At 37.9% G+C, this 17,306-nt stretch overlaps 1 protein-coding gene across 1 annotated transcript in view; it reads left to right on the top strand.

Annotated features, from left to right (window-relative positions):
• The window catches only part of LRBA (LPS responsive beige-like anchor protein), a 747,979-nt gene that overhangs the window by 528,740 nt on the left and 201,933 nt on the right, over positions 1-17,306 (top strand). Inside the window, exons 43-44 of the mRNA XM_018061590.1 lie at positions 11,272-11,387; positions 14,261-14,373. Coding sequence (XP_017917079.1) covers positions 11,272-11,387; positions 14,261-14,373 — 229 coding nt within the window. The remainder of the gene's footprint in view (positions 1-11,271; positions 11,388-14,260; positions 14,374-17,306) is intronic.

The following is a 17,306-nucleotide window of genomic DNA, read 5'->3' as shown; positions in this document are numbered from 1 at the left end:
GACTCTTGGTGAGTGATCACACCATTGTGATTATCTGGCTCATGAGGGTCTCTTTTGTATAGTTCTTCTGTGTATTCTTGCCACCTTTTCTTAATATTTTTTGCTTCTGTTAGGTCCATATAATTTCTGTCCTTTATTGAGCCCATCTTTACATGAAATGTTCCCTTGGTATCTCTAATTTTCTTGAAGAGATTTCTAGTCTTTCCCATTGTATTGTTTTCCTCTATTTGTTTGCATTGATCACTGTGGAAGGCTTTCTTATATCTCCTTGCTATTCTTTGGAACTCTGCGTTCAAATAGGTATATCTTTCCTTTTCTCCTTTGCTTTTCCGGTCTCTTCTTTTCACAGCTATTTTAAGGCCTCCTCAGATATCCATTTTGCTTTTTAGCATTTCTTTTCCTTGGGGATGGTCTTGATCCCTGTCTCCTGTACAGTGTCACAAACTTTCATCCATAGTTCATCAGGCACTCTATCTATCAGATCTAGTCCTGTAAATCTATTTCTTATTCCACTGTGTAATCGTAAGGGATTTGATTTATGTCATACCTGAATCGTTTAGTGGTTTTCCCTACTTTCTTCAAATTAAGTCTGAATTTGTCAGTAAGGAGTTCATGATCTGAGCAACACTCAGCTTCTGGTCTTATTTTTGCTGGCTGTATAGAGCTTTTCCACCTTTGGCTGCAAAGAATATAATCAGTCTGATTTTGGTGTTGACCATCTGGTAATGTCCATGTGTAGAGTCTTCTCTTGTGTTGTTGGAAGAGGGTGTTTGCTATGACCAGTGTGTTCTCTTGGCAAAACTCTATTAGTCTTTGCCCTGCTTCATTCTGTACTCCAAGGCCAAATTTGCCTGTTACTCCAGGTGTTTCTTGACTTCCTACTTTTTCATTCCAGTTGCCTATAATGAAAAGGACATCTATTTTGGGTGTTCTAGAAGGTCTTGTAGGTCTTCATAGAACCGTTCAACTTCAGCTTCTTCAGCATTACTGGTCAGGGCATAGGCTTGGATTACCATGATATTGAATGGTTTGCCTTGGAAACGAATAAAGATCATTGTTTTTGGGATTGCATCTAAGTACTGCATTTCAGACTCTTTTGTTAACTATGATGGCTACTCCATTTCTACTGAGGGATTCCTGCCTGCAGTAGTAGATATAATGGTCATCTGAGTTAAATTCACCCATTCCAGTCCATTTTAGTTCACTGATTCCTAGAATGTCGATGTTCACTCTTGTTAACTCCTGTTTGACCACTTCCAATTTGCTTTGATTCATGGACCTACCATTCCAGGTTCCTATGCAATATTGTCTTTACAGCTTTGAAACTTGTTTCTATCACAAGTCACATCTACAGCTGGGTGTAGTTTTTGCTTTGGCTCCGTCTCTTCATTCTTTCTGGAGTTATTTCTCCACTGATCTCCAGTAGCATATTGGGCACCTACGACCTGGGGAGTTCATTTTTCAGTATTCTTTTTATCTTTTCATACTGCTCATGGGGTTGTCAAGGTAAGAATACTGAAGTGGTTTGCCATTCCCTTCTCCAGTGGACCACATTTTGTCCAAACTCTCTGCAATGACCCGTCTGTCTTGGGTGGCCCTACATGGCATGGCTCATAGTTTCACTGAGTTAGACAAGGCTGTGGTCCAGGTGATTATATCGGTTAGTTTTCTATGGTTGTGGTTTTCAGTCTGTCTGCCCGCTGATGGAGAAAAATAAGTGGATTAGGGAAGATTCCTGATTGCAAAGACTGACTGAGGGGGAAACTGGGTCTTGTTCTTATAGGTGGGGCCATGCTCAGTAAATTTTTAATCCTATTTTCTGTTGATGGGTGGAGCTGTGTTCCCCCTCTGCTATTTACCTGGGACCAAACTATGATGGACGTAATGAAGATAATGTGGCCCTCCTTCAGAAGACCCCATGCATGAACTGTCTCCTGGTAGTATCACTCAGAGGCATTTACCCTAGAGTAATGAAAATATGTGTATCCATACAGTGACCTATTCACAAATGTTGATTCAGCTATGAACAGAAAATTGGGACTAGCCAACATGGTCATCTACTCGTGAATGGACGGATTATGGTATGTTCATCCATACAACAGGATGTACTACTCAGTAATAAAGAGGAGCAATCTCCAATATACAGAACAATGTGAATGAATTTTAAAAGTATGATAGTATCAAAAGAAACAACCTAATCAAAAAATTGGTAGAAGAAATAAATAGACATTTCTCCAGGGAAGACACACAAGTGGGCAAGAAATTCATGAAAAGATGTTCATCATCGCTTGTTATTAGAGAAATGGAAATCAAAGCTACAATGAAGTCTCACATCACACTGGACAGAATGGCCATCATCAAAAAGTCCCCAGACAGTCAATGCCAGAGAGGGTGTGGAGAGAAGGGAACACTTCTTTACTATAATGTAAATTGGCACAGCTTCTATGGAGAACAGTATGGAGGTTCCTTAAAAACCTAAACAAACAGCTGTCATATGACCCTGCAGTCCTACCCCTGGGCAGATATGTAGAGAAAAACATGGTAAAGAAGCATGCATGCACCCCAGTGTTCACTGCAACCCTGTTCCTGGAAGCAACCTAAATATCCATTGGCAGAGGAGTGGATAACGATGTGGTCCATACGTACAGTGGAGTATTATTCAGCTGTTACGAAGAATGGAATAATGCCGTTTTCAGCAACATGGATGGACCTATAGAGTGTCATACTCAGTAAGTCAGACAGGAAGGATACGTTTATTGTATGACATCCCCTATAAAGTAAAAGTGAAAGTTGCTCAGTCATGTCTGACTCTTTGCAACCCCATGGACTATACAGTCCATGGAATTCTGTAGGCCAGAATATTGGAGTGGGTAGCCTTTCCCTTCTCCAGGGTATCTTCTTTACCAGCTGATCCACCTGAGAAGCCCAAGAATACTGGAGTGGGTTGCTGCTGCTGCTGCTAAGTCGCTTCAGTCGTGTCCGACTATGTGCGACCCCATAGATGGCAGCCCATGAAGGTCCCCTGTCCCTGGGATTCTCCAGGCAAGAACACTGGAGTGGGTTGTCATTTCCTTCTCCAATGCAGGAAAGTGAAAAGTGAAAGTGAAGTCGCTCAGTCATGTCCGACTCTTAGCGACCCCATGGACTGCAGCCTACCAGGCTTCTCCACCCATGGGATTTTCCAGGCAAGAGTACTGGAGTGGGGTGCCATTGCCTTCACCAACTGGAGTGGGTAGCCTATCCCTTTTCCACCGGATCTTCCCGACCCAGGAGTTGAACCAGGGTCTCCTGCATTGCAGACAGATTCTTTGCCAGTTGAGCTATCAGGGAAGCCTGACACCCTGTATATGTGGAATCTAAAAAGAAATGGTATAAATGAACTTACTTATAAAACACACAGACTTGGAGAATGAACTTAGGGTGGCTAAGGGGAAGGATGGGGGAACAGCATAGTTACAGAGTTTGGGGTGGACATGTACACACTGCTATATTTAAGTGGATAACCAGCAAAGCCCTGCTGTATAGCACTTGGAATGCGGCAATGTCATGTGGCAGCCTGGATGGAAGGGGAATTTGGGCGAGAATGTATACATTTGTATGTATGGCTGAGTCCCTTTGCTGTCCACCTGAACCTGTCATAAAATTGTTAATCAGCTATATCCCGATACAAAATAAAGAAGTTTACAAGATAAAGTATGGTGCTAGGTGAAAGAAGCCAACTGTTTGTATAGTGGGATTGTATACTGTATATACAATCTGTGTATAGTGTGATTCCACTTATATGACATTTTGGAAAAAATGAAACTACTTGGACAAAAATCAGATCAATGGTTTCAAGAGACTGAAATTGAAAAGGGGCTCTTAGTTACAAAAGAGTGTGAGGAAAGTTTTTGATAACATGGAAATATTTCCTGTCTTGACTGTTGTGGTGTTACCCGACTGTGTTTGTTTGGCAAAATTCATTGCGTTGAACGCCTAAAAAGGATGAATTTTACACGGTGTAAAGAAATCGGTAAACCTGAGTTTTATAGACAAATAGTTAAATAGTGTGAAATCAGTATACAGCATCAGAAACTCTAGAACCATGCTAGCAGGAATGCAAGTCAGTATAGTCACTTGGAAAATTTGGCAGTTTTCTTATTAAGTTAGCTATATACTATATACTTAATTTATGTCCTTTCGGTTCCACTCCTAGGTGATTATAGGGAATAATGAAAATATATGTACACACATTCACTTGTAAGCAAATATTAATAGCAGTGTTATTCATGTAGTCCCAAACTGAAACATTTCTAGTCCATCAACTGTAAATGGATCAGTAGATTGTAGTGCATCCATACAATGAAATGCTATACAGAAGTTATTTAGAGAACAGCAATACAGACTCAAAAACATAAAAAGCAAACTTATGGTTACCAAAACAGAAAGGTGATGGAGGGATAAATTTGGAGCCTGAGATTAACAGATTCATGCTACTATATATAAAATTAACAACACAGACTTATTGTGTATCACAGGTAGCTATATTCAGTATCTTATATTAACATATAATGGAAAATAATATGAAAAATATTTACATAGGTATAACTGAATCACTTTGCTGTATACCTGAAACTAACCCAATATTGTAAGTCAACTACACTTTAATTAAAAAAAAAGTATCAGCAATTATCTCAACATTATAGAATTTAAGGTTTCGATTTATCTTTCAAAATCTTTATTTTTCCTATTCATAAAAATGTAGATGCACTACTTTTATTATCTAATTAAAAGATATGAAACAAATTTCAAAAGAAATAAAAAGGAGTTGACCACTGACACGTGCAGCAGCGTGGGTGAGTCTCAGAATCGTTAGTAAATGAAGCTCAGCGCTGTGTGCCACAGGCGTCATGCCCATCATGGGCTGTAATTCTCCTTACATAAAGTGGCTGAGAAATAATGTGAAATTATATGATTCTATCTATATGAAACTATTGTAGAAATAAAACCGTATAGAGACAGAAAGCAGATCATTGGATGCCAAGAGCTAGGAACTAGGACAAAGGACCTAGCTTTTTGGAGTGTTTCTATGATAATTGGTTACAGAAACAGGTATATTCAAAAGTTATTAAACCGTACCCTCAAGTATGGTCGATGTTATTATGTTATGTTTTATCTCAGCAAAGATCAGTGAAAAACAGGCTCTGCATGCTTAAAATACCTAAGTTACAGAAGTGCTTATTTTGTAACCATTTTCAAATGTACCATCACTTAATATGTATAATAAATCATTAAACTTTTTATAATTTTGATTAAAATGATTAGACTTTGCTTGACTATGTCATATTTGTTGCAATTTTTTCTGTTGATGTCAATATCAAATCCATATGTGAAGGATTTTGCATATAATATATTTAATTAAAACTTTTATCTTTAACCTCCGGTAAATCAGAGTTCAAATATTAATTTTGTATATACATGTGGAGTTAATAACTAGCATTTAGATTGTTCAAAGTAACTTAATGACTATGTGAAAGGAATGGTAAGATGCCAGCGCGTCTCTCGCAGCACAGGGAACTGGAAGAGCGTCAGGCTATATCTCTTTTCCGTGTGCTAGCCAGTTGCCTGTATTTAGAAAGCAGGATCATTACCGGTTTTATTTCTTAGTAGTTGTTAATTTTCATCAATACAATTCAGTTAGCTAATTTAAGAACTAGGAAGAGACTTAACACTGGGATTTTTATATTGATTGAAATGCATTAGCAGGAGAAACTTGCAGTTTACTTTTGACATACCTAATTTTGTACTGATTTGGGCTATTTTTGATTAGTGTTTATTCAGGTTTTTTAGTTAGTATCTTCTTATAAATGCAACTGGTATAGAATCAACAGATAATAGCCAAAATATCAGTAGGAGTTCTAGTCATCCTGGGGTAGAGGACTTTGTAAGCTGATATACTCCCCTGCCCCGTGGTGGTAGGACTCTGGTCTGTGCCAAGCCTGCCTCACCATAGGCTGCTTTTGAGTGAGTTCATGACTTTGAGCAATTGATCCTAGATAGAGTGAGGTAGAAGCCCCAGTGTCTTCTTATGACCTTCCCTTGATAGTCACAAGCCATCATTTCTGCTACATCTTACTTGTTTCAGGAGAGTTATTAAATACAGCCCAGGCTCCTTGGTAGGAGAATCAAGTTCCTTCTCTTAAAGAGAAAATAGCAAAGAATTTGTGGACATGTAACAGGTTAGAACTTCGCAAAGTTGATTCTTTGAAAAGCTCAATAAAATTGACGTACTTTGCCTAACAATGAACAAAAGAGGTAACATGAATTACCAAAGTCAGAAATGAAAGAAGGGACTGTGCTGCTGACCATGTAGAAATTAAAAACATTAGCAGGAAAGATCAGCTTACAAATTAAGACAGTTGAGATGAGATGGACAAGTTCCTGGACAGTCAGAATTGTCAAAACTTACTCAAGAAGAAGTTAAAACTCTGAATAGACCTGTGACAGATCCATTGGATTAGAGTTCAAAAATCTCACCGAAGAGTCAAGGCCCAGATGGGTTAACTGACGAATCTTATTAAATAGATAAATTAGAAAAATACCAAGCCTTCACAAACTCATTCAGAAGATACAGGAAGAAACACTTAACAACTCATTCTGTGAGGCCATCTTTTCCCTAATATCAATGCCAGGCAAAGATGTCACAAGAAAAAACTATAAACTAATAACCCTAATGAACATATACAAAAATGCTTTACAAAATATTGCCAAACCAAATCCAGCAATGTACAGAAAGGATTATAAAGTAGCCATATGGGTTTTATCACAGGAACTCAAGTTGGTTTAAATCTGAAAATCAGTATTAGGCACATAGTTAATAGAATACAGGATAAACAGGTAAGTAGCAGCCACCAAAAAGCCCCATACTTTTCCCATGCTACACCGTACTTAACGTTTAAAGACTGAATGCTTTGCCCCTCTGGTCATGAAAGCTCCAATGTCGTCCATTCTCACCACTTCTATTAACATTACATTGGGGATTTCAGCCTGTGTGATGAGAAAGGAAGGGCTGGAGGGGAAAAGCAAAGGCATCCAGATTAGAAATGTCTTTCTCCTAGATGACAAAGACATGTACGGTTTTTACAATGAAAAATGTAAAACAAATGGCTGTTAGAAATTAAAAACAACATCGACAGATGGAAATGTTCCATAGTCGTGGATCAGAAGGTTCAGTATAAAGATGTCAGTTCTCCCCAGATCTATACATTTAATACAATCCCTATCAAAATTTAGTACACTTTTTGAGAGAAATTCAGCTGAAATACAATGAATCTAGATTTGCCAGAACAATTTTGAAAAAGAACAAAATTAGAAAACTTAACTATCTGATTTCAAAACTTACCATAACCACAGTAATCAGAATGTGTGCTCTTTATCCAATGATAGGCATATAAGTTAATGAAACTACCTTGAGAAAATGAAACTACATTGAGAATAAAGGAATAAACTAAACCCTTGCATTTATGGTCAGTTGCTTTTTAACAAAGTTGCCAACACTTAAATAAATATTTCTGTAATGGTTGGAAAGTCACAGACAAGAAAATGAACATCAACATACTGTTCATAAGAATTAGAAAATGGATTTAGTCAAAATTTAAAATGTTTGTGCTTTAAATACATCACTTAAATATATGAAAAGATAAGCCACAGACTGAAAATTTTTGTGCATCATATATCTCGTAAAGGAACTGTATCCAGAATGTATAGAGACCTTTTACAACTCAATGTAGGATGAAAGAGGGAACATTTCATGCAAAGATGAGCTCGATAAAGGACAGAAATGCTATGGACCTACAGAAGCAGAAGACATTAAGATGAGGTGGCAAGAATACACAGAAGAACTGTACAAAAAAGATCTTCACGACCAAGATAATCATGATGGTATGATCACTCACCTAGAACCAGACATCCTGGAATGTGAAGTCAAGTGGGCCTTAGGAAGCATCACTATGAACAAAGCTAGTGGAGGTGATGGACTTCCAGTTGAGCTGTTTCAAATCCTGAAAGATGATGCTGTGAGAGTGCTGCACTCAATATGCCAGCAAATTTGGAAAACTCAGCAGTGGCCACAGGACTGGAAAAGGTCAGTTTTCATTCCAATCCCAAAGAAAGGCAATGCCAAAGAATGCTCAAACTACCGCACAATTGCACTCATCTCACATGCTAGTAAAGTAATGCTCAGAATTCTCCAAGCCAGGCTTCAGCAATACATGAACCGTGAACTTCCAGATGTCCAAGCTGGTTTTAGGAAAGGCAGAGGAATCAGAGATCAAATTGCCAACATCCGCTGGGTCATCAGAAAAGCAAGAGAGTTCCAGAAGAACATCTATTTCCGCTTTGTTGACTATGCCAAAGCCTTTGACTGTGTGGATCACAATAAACTGTGGAAAATTCTGAAAGAGATGAGAATACCAGACCACCTGACCTGCCTCTTGAGAAATCTGTATGCAGGTCAGGAAGCAACAGTTAGAACTGGACATGGAACAACAGACTGGTTCCAAATAGAAAAAGGAGTATGTCCAGGCTGTATATTGTCACTCTGCTTACTTAACTTCTATGCAGAGTACATCATGAGAAACACTGGGCTGGGCTGGAAGAAGCACAAGCTGGAATCAAGATTGCCAGGAGAAATATCAATAACCTCAGATATGCAGATGACACCACCCTTATGGCAGAAAGTGAAGAGGAACTAAAAAGCCTCTTGATGAAAGTGAAAGAGGAGAGTGAAAAAGTTGGCTTGAAGCTCAGCATTCAGAAAACGAAGGTCATGACATCCGGTCCCATCACTTCATGGGAAATAGATGGGGAAACAGTGGAAACAGTGTCAGACTTTATTTTTGGGGGCTCCAAAATCACTGCAAATGGTGATTGCAGCCATGAAATTAAAAGACACTCACTCCTTGGAAGAAAAGTTGTGACCAACCTAGATAGCATATTCAAAAACAGAGACATTACTTTGCCAACAAAGGTCCATCTAGTCAACACTATGGTTTTTCCCGTGTTCATGTATGGATGTGAGAGTTGGACTGTGAAGAAAGCTGAGCACCGAAGAATTGATGCTTTTGAACCGTGGTGTTGGAGAAGACTCTTGAGAGTCCCTTGGACTGGAAGGATATCCAACCAGTCCATTCTAAAGGAGATCAGCCCTGGGTGTTCTTTAGAAGGAATGATGCTAAAGCTGAAACTCCAGTACTTTGGCCACTTCATGAGAAGAGTTGACTCATTGGAAAAGACTTTGATGCTGGGAGAGATTGGGGGCAGGAAGAGAAGGGGACGACAGAGGATGAGATGGTTGGATGGCATCACGGACTCGATGGACGTGAGTTTGAGTGACCTCCGGGAGTTGATGATGAACAGAGAGGCCTGGCGTGCTCCGATTCATGGGGTCGCAAAGAGACGGACACGACTGAGCAACTGAACTGAACTGATAGGATGAAAGAAGCCACCCAGTTAATGAAGAAAAGATCTGAATGGTAATTTCCTCAAAGAAAATAAATGGCTAAGTAGCACATTAAAATAAATTCAACAGTGTACATGAGAATTATAAGATATCAGTTTACAGTCACTGCTGCTGCTGCTGCTGCGTCTACGTCGCTTTAGTCGTGTCCGACTCTATGCAGCCCCGTCAATGGCAGCCCACCACTCTCCTCTGTCCCTGGGGTTCTCCAGGCAGGAACATTGGAGTGGGTTGGCATTTCCTTCTCCAGTGCATGCATGCATGCTTTGTCGCTTCAGTCGTGCCTGACTCTGTGCAACCCCGTAGACAGCAACCCACCAGGCTCTATCCACAAGATTCTCCAGGCAAGAATACTGGAGTGGGTTGCCATTTCCTTCTCCGTTATACTCACTAGTATGGCTATAATCAAAATTACATACAATAGTAAGTTTTGGCAGAGCTGTGGAAAAGTTCAAACATCAATCATTGTTTGTTGGAAAGGATAATGGAAGACCATTTGGCAGTTTCTCAGAAAGTTAAAGTCAGCGTACAGCCCAACAGTTTCACTCCTAGTAATCTACCCCAAAGAAATACAACCATATGTATATCAAAGACATGTCATGAATGTTCCTATTAGCATTTTTCATAATAGCTAAAAAGTAAAATAATTTAAATGTCCATCAGTTGGTGAATGAATTTTTAAAATGTGGTGTATTCTGTATTCATACAATGGAATACTACTTAGCAATCAAAAGAAAGAAATAAACTGCTTATACATGCTGCCACAGTGATCAGTCTGAAAACCATTATGGTTAGTGAAAGAAGCCTAATGCAAAAGATTACGTGATGTCTGATTCCATTTGTCTGAAATGTTCAGAAAAGGCCAGTTCCTACAGATGGAAGCAGATTGATAGTTGCCTAGAGATAGGGGTAGAATTAAGCGTTCGTTCCAGATAGGCAGAAGGCATCTTTTTGTGGTGATCAAAATGTTCCAAAATACATTGTGGTGATAATTGCACAACTCTAGAAATTTACTTTAAAAGTATTGAATAGTACACTTACATGCATAAACTTTATGGTGTGTAAATTGCTCCTTTGTAAATTAAGCTTGAAAAAAAATAGGTCTCTTGTCCTTAGTGGTAGGAAGAACTATGACAGCATACCTCTCTGAGATTCTGGGCTCCAAATGTGGTATTTAATCCTGCCACCTATTTCCCATTGCTACTTAGTGTTGGTCAGTTGTGTCCTTTTGTATTTATATTACATTAAGAAAATAGAAAACTTGGTATATTGTTAGGGTATAAAAAAAAATAGTTTCCCTTACCTTTATCCCAACCCATGAATAGGCACCTGAAGAGTGAATCCTCTTTCCTCTGTTACAATAAGTATGAAAAACATGATGTTTAAATTAATAATGTACAAATGTGTTAACTTTAAGGGATGGCTATAAAAACTGATAAAGATGTGTATACAATTTTATATGTATTTCTTAGTAACTATAATAGCTCTTAAACCAGTAAAGCAGTGAATTATTAATCATACTGTTATTAATCAATTTATAGAGCTAGATATTATAATGGTTTTGTAATGACAGCTTACCTTAATGAACAGAACATGGGTAATAGACCTGTGGCTCATGCAAATCATTTGTTTAAGCATTAATTGTAGATTGAAACACCTCTAGCGTTCATTAACATAAATACATCAGTTTGAATGAGCCCAGAAGTCATGATTTATTATTGATATAACTAATCTTAAGTTTAAATTGGTGCCACATCAGATTCTTTTTCTTGCAGGCGCATCTCATTAGCTCGTCCCCGCCAACTTTTTAAAGCTTCTAATATGACCCAGCGATGGCAGCGCAGGGAGATTTCAAACTTTGAGTACTTGATGTTTCTCAACACAGTAGCAGGTAATTGAAGCCTATACGCAGATTTATTTCAAATGATAAGTTACTAATTGTGCTGTTAGATTATTTTGAGTATTCATATGAATGGAGTCATTCTGTGTAAAGCTGAAAGCATAAGCAACATACGAAGATGAGGAAAAAGCATAGCTAGAGAACAATTATTAGTGTATTGTGTGTGTACATGTATTCATAAAGGTATGATGAAAATGAAAACTAAAAAGATTGTGTGGAGACATTCATTATGAAAGACTTTCTCTCAATTTGAGGAATTAGCAGTCAATTCACAGGGAAGTTTTTGACAGTTTCTGAACAAATGAGCAATATCAGTTGGAAGCAGTGTGAAGGATAAAGAAGGGTGCCGAGAGTCTAGGTAGAGAGCAAAAGTTAGGAGACAGTTACACATAAAAAGTAAGGAGGGCCTGCATTAGAGAGGTGACAGTAGGAATTAAAACAAAGGATTAGATAACACAAGAATTTACAAGGTACAAACCATCTGCCATCCAGCAGGCTGAATGCTGGGAGTAAATGAGAAGAAAGTGTCAGAAAAGACTTCCAGGCTTCTGTTCTAAATCATGGGGGGAAACCGTGGTGCTATTAAAGGAAAAAGAAGGGAAAATTTTGATCTAGAGAAAGATGATGATTTTACTGTGCTAGCAAGGCATACCGTATATCAAAAAGAGATGCTGAAGGATAGAGGGCATTTGGAGCTTAGAGAAAGGACATTGGGTTTCATCTGCATAGAGAGATGCATAGAGACTAATCACCAAGAGATAGAGATGAGATTACCAGCCAGATGATGCAGAAAGCAGTGAGATAAGGTCTGGGGACTGCTCTTGAGCAGGACAAAAAGAGAGAGGAAAGTTGTTAAAGAAGAGAAGAAGATCAGTGGTCCCAGAAATTGTAGACTTAGTAGGAGAACTAAGTCAAAACAAATGGCTTGAGATACAGCGGGAGAGGGAGAGGGAAACGCGTAGGCCTCTGTATCGAATGTGATTCAGAGGTGAGGGGCAATTCAGAATGAATACAGGTCATGCCTTAGGCTTTAGCATCTCAGAACCTACAGGTTACTTTATAGGAGTTCATTTTCAAAATAAGCAAAAAAGTTTAAGGACTGGATGGTTGGAGATTAAATGAGAACCTTAGGTGTAGATTGGTCTTTCCTGGTGACTCAGATGGTGAAGAATCTGCCTATAATTATTCAGGAGACCCCGGTTCAATTCCTAGGTTGGGAACTTCCCCTGTAGAAGGGATAGGCTACCCACTCCAGTATTCTTGGGCTTTTCTGGTGGCTCAGGACAGTAAAGAATCTGCCTGTAGTGCAGGAGACCTGGCTTCGATCCCTAGGCTGGAAAGATTCCCTGGAGGAGGGCATGGCAACTCATTCTAGTATTCTTGCCTGGAGAATCCCTCTGGACAGAGGAGCCTGGTGGGCTACAGTCCATAGGATTACAAAGAGTTGGACACTACTGAGCGACTAAACACAGGCATTCCGTAGTTATATATTGAATTTAACTTAATTAATGAGCAGGTATGTACTCTATTACTGTAGTTATAATAAACTTGATTATTTAAGCATATAGGATAACTTCATATAGGATTTTATCTTACAGTTGATAAGATCTCAATCAGAAGGAGAGAAAAATGCAAGAGAAAAGGGATATCAAAATAGGCTGCTTTTTGCTATTAAGTTCATTTATTTTTCTGGGAGAAATTAAAACTGACAGAGATATGAAGTGTGATAATTACATCTGAATTAAAATTATCCTATTATTCATATTTTGTAAGACTGTTTTCAAGTCAGTCAAGGAAGAACTCTGTTACTAATAGGCCTCAAGCTCATGATGAATAGATGAAATAAAATGTTAAAAACATCAAATCACGAGGAAGGCTTAGACACTGAGAATCTGTGTGGAGAGCTAGTGTGATACTGAGCTGTATATTGATACGACATCTGTATATATTTGAGAACTGGGAAAGAAAGAAGGGGATAGAATACACTGTAAGAAAGGAATTCAAGCATATTAATACACTTGTCTCCCTTGTATGTTAGCCATAAAAGTTTGTTCACATTAAATCTAGGTAAATATAGGTTATAGACTAATATAATGGTGGAGGCAGTGTTTTTACTCTGGAAACAGTGATGTCACCTACTGAGCCTGCCTCCCTAAAGTGGGGATATTCAGAAAGCTGCTCTTTATTCATATTGTTAATAGACCTGACTGTGTCATTGAATGTCTTTGATTTAGAAGAAACATAGAAGATTGTGTGGCATCATTTGGGAATTAAATAAGCAACCTCGATGATACCATGGATTATATTCAAAGGGGTATAGAATTTGAAAGCTTCCTCAGGAATTTCAGAGTTATTTAGAATAACTCATCAATCATTTTACAGGTGACTAATGAATGCCCACAGGGGTTAAGTCACTTGAACTTGGTTTATTAGGTGGTTAGTTAATTAGTGGCAGAGAAAGGATTCTGGTTTTGAAAAACTCTTAGGTGATAGGAAATTGTTTCTTAAATTCTTAGTGAAGATTATTTTTTGGGTTTCAATTAATAAAAATAGTTGTGGAATTTATAAGAACATTAGCATGGGTACAGAGTATCTAGAGTTAAATATAGTTCAAACATTGCTAGTTCCATGATTTGGGGCAAGTTACATAAACGTTTGTGCCTCAATTTTCTATCTGTAAAATGGGGTGATCCTAATTTCATAGAGTTATTGTGAAAAATAAATGAAATAATGAATAAATGATAGCACCAGGAACAGTGTTTGGCATCAGAAATTGTTGTTCTTGTTATTTTTAATAAAATATATTCCAGAATGTTTATCATCTTATTATTCTAAATTAAGAATGACTTCTTTCCCTCTTCCAGGACGGACTTACAATGACTTAAATCAGTATCCTGTCTTTCCATGGGTCATTACTAATTATGATTCGGAAGAACTGGATCTTACTTTGCCAAGTAACTTCAGAGATTTGTCCAAGGTAATTTCTTAGTTCATCTGAAATACTGTGTATAAAATATTATATATTATCTTGCATATAAAAAGAAATCTGATTATCTTTATTTTTACAACACTTTAAAAAAACTTTTTAATATTATAACTTTAAGATATTTATCTTTTAAATGTATTTTCATTATTCTCAAACTTAAAACAGAGAAATTTAATATGCATGATAACCTTGATGGCAATTAAAGTTTGAATTCCACAGATTCAGTGCTTAAACCTTTCTTGGCTTATCATTGAATACAGAATGCTTCTTTCTTATCTCCACACTTTGCTTCCTCTGCATTGAACATTCATCTCTGCTCTGTGAATGGCTGACCCTCTCAGCCCTTCAGGGACACTACCTCATAGAGACTGTTACTGATCCCTTCCTCTTGTCAAAGCATCTGAAATGACCTGCATTTCACATATTTTTCTACCTCATTGTTTTGGTTCTTCTTGTGTCATTGTTCACCATTATTTCCCTCTTGCCAAGTACAGAGTGTGTATTATTAAATACAATAAATGTATTAAGTGAATTAAATAATAAAATGTACATGACATTTCCTCCAAGTTCTAAAAAATTAATTCTAACTGTATTGCATTTTAAAATGTGAAACACATACATAAAAAAACAAAAACTACCCCTAATTTACCACATATCAATAAGTAATAATTACCTTCTGTTATACACAATGGTTATTATATAAACTTTTCTCATATCTTCAAGTATCATTAAGAAGTTTCCTTTTCTCTCATAAATTATCAAGAAATCATTTTGTGATTAAAACATGAGGTTATATGCCTCTTTTTTTCTTTTTAACTTTTTATAATGGAAAATTCCAAGCATATACAGAAGTAGACCAAACAGAATAATAATAAGTAGACAAAACAGGTACATTCTCACGTATCAATCACTGTACTTCAGCAATTATCACCTGTAGTTCCTCTTGTTTTATTTTTACTCTTGTTTTCTCTCCCCTTTCCCATATTACTTTGAAGCAAATTTCAGACATCATATCATTCCATTCATAAATATGTCAGTATATACTTTTAAAAACTTTTCAGAGTACAACCATAATACCATTAGTAAACTGAAAAATATTAACATTACTTTCTTAATATCATCAAATACCCAGTAGGTTGACTTAATATCATCAAATACCATTAGCAAACTTAAAAATATCAACAATACTTTCTTAATATCATCAAATACCCGGTAGGCTTTCAAAATTGTATTTAGTTTGTTTATTTCAGTCAGGATGCAAACAAGAACCACACATTGCAATTAAGTCTTTTTATTCTGTGGAGTTCTCTTTCATCTCCCCCCACCCCGATTTTTTAGTTGAAGAAGTATATTGTCTTGTACATTTTCTCATAGTGTGGATTTTGCTTATTGCATCTGTGTGGCATAATCTACAGGTTTCTTTGTCTCCTATATTCCTTGTAAATTGGTAGTTGATTCCAGAGTTTTATAGAATTCAGATTTGGGGTTTTTTTTTTTAGCAAAACTGCTTCATAGGGAACTGTTGCACTCTTCTGTCAGAGGACGTGCACTGTGTAATCTGCTGTGCTTATGATTTTATTTATTTTGGCTGCGCTGAGTCCCCGTTGCTGTGTGGGCTTTACTCTGGTTGCGGGAAGCGGGGGCCGCTCTTCCTCTGGCTCCTGGGCTTCTCGCTGCAGGGGCATCTGCAGCGCAGCAGGGCTCTAGGGCACGAGGGCCGCAGTCGTTGACGCACATGGCTCGGTAGTTGTGGCTCCCAGGCTCTGGAGCACAGGGAGCGTAGTTTTGGTGCTTGGGCTTAGTTGCCCCCCAGCATGTGGGATCTTCCTTAACCAGGGATCGAACCTGTGTCTCCTGCATCAGCAGGCAGATTCTTCATCACTGAGCCAGCAGGGAAGCCCCTCGAATTTACTTTTCTTTTGTCATATTTAATGCCAGAACTCATTAGTTCAGTAGGCATTGCAGAATCATGGTATTTAAATTCTATCACTTTTATTTCGTGTATTATTTGGAACCGTTTTCTAAAGAGATGACATCCCTTCATCTGTTATTAAGTTTTTCAATGGCTCATAAGATTGGAAAGTCAGGATAAACGTTTCTTTTCATATACCAGGTTTAAAACAATGAATTGGTTCCCAACACCCTCCAATGAAACCTAATTTAAAAATACTTATCTTTAGGAATTTGTACACAAAACTGAAGTGTTGTTGATGTTTCAACCCACTGCAGTTAGTATTTTCATTGATGATCCCTTGTTCCTGCTTTGATCAAGGGGAGTTACTTCAAGTTGTTCCTGCGTTGTTTTGATACAGTCTTGGTAGTCTGAAAACTTCCACTCTGATATAACAAGGTGCTTTAGTCTTAACCTTCACGTTTTCTGGCCCAGTTCTAGTATTTAGTATCATTTATTTCTTTAAGGCACCCTAGTGGGAGTCCTTTTACATGGAAATGTATGTGAAACACGCAGTTTGGACCATTGTCCTTGTTGCTACAGGTGCGTGCTCATCACGCAGTCATATTCGACTCTGCAACTGTAGCCTGTCAGGATCATCTGGGCATGGGATTTTGCAGGCATGAGTACTGGAGTGGGTTGCCATTTCCTATTCCAGGGTTGCTGCTGGTTTTATCTTTGTGTCTAGCCCCTTCAGAAAGACCTAGGAAAGAAAAACTAAGATGAAACACTTCATGAGTTGAAACTGATTCCTCCAATTAAATTTAGGAGCATGAAGAATTTAGAAGCAAAAAATATTCCTTTAATGTAAAAGGAACACTGTACCCCTGCTCCCATCTGTTCAGTCAGATAGAAAGTCCAGTCTTTTTCCTACAACTCTTAGAAATGTCAGTACCTGAAGAATGTTTATATAGTCTACAAATCTAACCTGGAGGTTCTTTGCTGCCTTTCCCCTACCTATTCCCTGAGCCCC

Source organism: Capra hircus, chromosome 17 (genome assembly GCF_001704415.2).
Source record: "Capra hircus breed San Clemente chromosome 17, ASM170441v1, whole genome shotgun sequence".
Taxonomy (NCBI): Eukaryota; Metazoa; Chordata; class Mammalia; order Artiodactyla; family Bovidae; genus Capra; species Capra hircus.
This window is presented reverse-complemented; position numbering and strand designations above follow the sequence as displayed.